The sequence below is a fragment of the Myotis davidii genome, unplaced genomic scaffold (assembly GCF_000327345.1).
Source record: "Myotis davidii unplaced genomic scaffold, ASM32734v1 scaffold803, whole genome shotgun sequence".
NCBI classification, from domain to species: domain Eukaryota; kingdom Metazoa; phylum Chordata; class Mammalia; order Chiroptera; family Vespertilionidae; genus Myotis; species Myotis davidii.
Window position 1 is genome coordinate 621,976 of NW_006295567.1, and position 2,767 is coordinate 624,742.

The following is a 2,767-nucleotide window of genomic DNA, read 5'->3' on the forward strand; positions in this document are numbered from 1 at the left end:
TACATCACAGTATGTATTGAATAATTTTTTTTAAAAAATATATATTTTATTGATTTTTCTACAGAGAGGAAGGGAGAGAGAGAATTAGAAACATCGATGAGAGAGAAACATCGATCAGCTGCCTCCTGCACATCTCCTGGGGATGTGCCCAGAACCCAAGTACATGCCCTTGACCGGAATCGAACCCGGGACCTTTCAGTCCACAGGCTGACGCTCTATCCACTGAGCCAAACCGGTTTCGGCACAAGAATAAATTTTTATACCTATGTGTGGTGACAGATGTAACTAAACTTAATGTGGTGGTGATTTCACAATATATCCAAATACTGAGTAATTGTTGTACACCTGAAGCTAACATGTTATCCTATCTAATAATAGAGAAACATGGTACCGGCCGGCGTGGCTCAGGGGTGAGCGTCGACCTAGTAACCAGGAGGTCAGGGTTCCGATTCCCGGTCCAGGGCACCTGTCCCGATGGCAGGCTCCATCCCCAGTAGGGGGCGTGCAGGAGGCGGCCGATCCATTCAGTGAGGTATGCAAATTAACTGCCAACTAAGATGGTGGCCGGCAGCCAGGCAGCTGAAGCGAACAGGAGGCTTCCTTGCTCCAGTGATGGAGGAAGCCAAGGTTCCCCGCCTGCCTCTGCCGGCCTCTGAGCTTGCACTCTAAGCAACTATGTTGCAATTATAGAAGCTAAACAAACCCCAGAAACCTGCTTTCAGCCGTCAGAGCTGGAGCGAGCAGGACCTCAACAGTGTTCCAATTATAGAACCTCCAGCAGCGGAAGTCTCAGAGCTGGCCAGGCACCCCAGTAGGGACCCCCACTCTGAAGGGGGTGTGACAAGCTGCAAACAGCCATCATCCCCTCACCCAGGCTGGCCAGGCACCCCAGTGGGACCCCCACCCTGATCCAAATCACCCTTCAGGGCAAACCAGCCGGCCCACACCCGTGCACCAGGCCTCTATCCTATATAGTAAAAGAGTAATATGCAAACTGACCATAACAGCAGAAAGACTGGGAATGACTGGTCACTATGACACACACTGACCACCAGGGGGCAGACACTCAATGCAGGAGCTGCCCTCTGGTAGTCAGTGCGCTCTCACATGGGAGGAGCTCTGCTTAGCCACAAGCCAGGCTGATAGCTGCCAGTACAGTTGTGGTGATGGGAGCCTCTCCTGCCTCCTCAGCACCGCTAAGGATGTCTGACTGCAGTTTAGGCCTGCTCCCCGCTGGCAAGTGGACATCCCCCGAGGGCTGCCAGGCTGCCAGAGGGATGTCTGACTGCCATCTTAGGCCCAATCCCCCCAGGGAGTGGGCCTAAGCCAGCAGGTGGTCATCCCCTGAGGAGTCCCAGACTGCGAGAGGGCACAGGCTGGGCTGAGGGACCCCCCCCACGAGTGCCCAAATTTTTGTGCACCGGGCCTCTAGTGTATATATATATATCTCAATTATACCTAAACCAATCAATCTCTCACTTGGTTTTTCACATGAGGTCTCTCTCTCTAGAATGAAGATGAACGTTGGGTTGACTTTGAGGGCAGCGAAAGGCTGCTGGAGGCTGAACCTCAGCCAGCAGTGTGCACATGGATCCATTGGACTATTTGTGCCACCGAGTCCTCCTGTGGACCCTGAGAAGGTCAAAGAGCTACAGCGCTTCGTCTCTCTTTCCAAGAGACTCCTTGTGATGACGGGGGCCGGGGTCTCCACTGAGTCAGGGATCCCGGACTACAGGTCTGAAAAGGTGGGACTCTATGCCCGCACCGACCGGAGGCCCATCCAGCATCGGGATTTTGTGCAGAGGGCTCCAGTCCGCCAGCGGTACTGGGCGAGGAACTTCGTGGGCTGGCCTCAGTTCTCCTCTCATCAGCCTAACCCTGCCCACTGGGCTCTGAGCAGCTGGGAGAGACTCGGAAAGCTGTACTGGCTGGTGACCCAGAATGTGGACGCCTTGCACACCAAGGCGGGGAGTCAGCGCCTCACCGAGCTGCACGGATGCATGCACAGGTGCGGAAACGTGGGAAGGCTTGAATGCAGGAATGTGTAAGGGCAGGGACCTAGGCTGACGTGATCACTGTTGCCTTCAATCGATTTGAGAAAAGGGGTTGGGAGTCAGTTGTTCAGTTAGAAGTTGATCCCACCAAACTCATTGAGGGCGTGGGGAAGTGAAATGGGGGAGGGAGGAAAGCCAAAAGGGTACGTTACTGCTCTGGGCTGCTGGGCCTCCGACTGTCTGGAGAGCGTGCTTCAGAATTCTCACAGGAAGTCAGGGCAGCTGGGGTGTTCAGCCAGCATCTCCCATCCCTCCCTTGGCAAAGGTCACGTTTGGGGGATCCACTCCCTAACACTGACTCTGCTCCTGCAGAGGCGGCTTGCTCGGCCACAGGAAGTCGTGTGCAGTGGCTGTCCTAGGGGCCTGTGAGCAGAGCATGACAGCATGTTCTACCAACTGCTGCGTCTCTGGTGCCTAGACCCAGAGAACAGTACAGCCGGGCATGTAGTGGTCAGAACCCAATAGGTGTTGCTGGCATGAATACATGCAGCCCTGGCATTTGCCAGGAGCCAATAGCTGGTAGCTAATCAGAGACCATTGCCTTATCTTTAGCCCCAGAGATCCTCCTGCCAATCATAAAATATTTATTGGGTGCCTACAACATGTGGTGTGTACTGTGTGCTACTTGGTGTGGAGGGATCAGAGCCAGCGTATAAAACTTGGTCTACTTTACATGTGAGAACTATGTCATCGGCTTGCGGGGGGACCCAGAA

General features: G+C 54.0%; 1 protein-coding gene across 1 annotated transcript in view; it reads left to right on the top strand.

The window, feature by feature from the left end:
- The window catches only part of SIRT4 (sirtuin 4), an 11,385-nt gene that overhangs the window by 3,961 nt on the left and 4,657 nt on the right, over window positions 1–2,767 (top strand). Inside the window, exon 2 of the mRNA XM_006770296.2 lies at window positions 1,511–2,008. Coding sequence (XP_006770359.1) covers window positions 1,512–2,008 — 497 coding nt within the window. The 5' untranslated portion in view covers window position 1,511. The remainder of the gene's footprint in view (window positions 1–1,510; window positions 2,009–2,767) is intronic.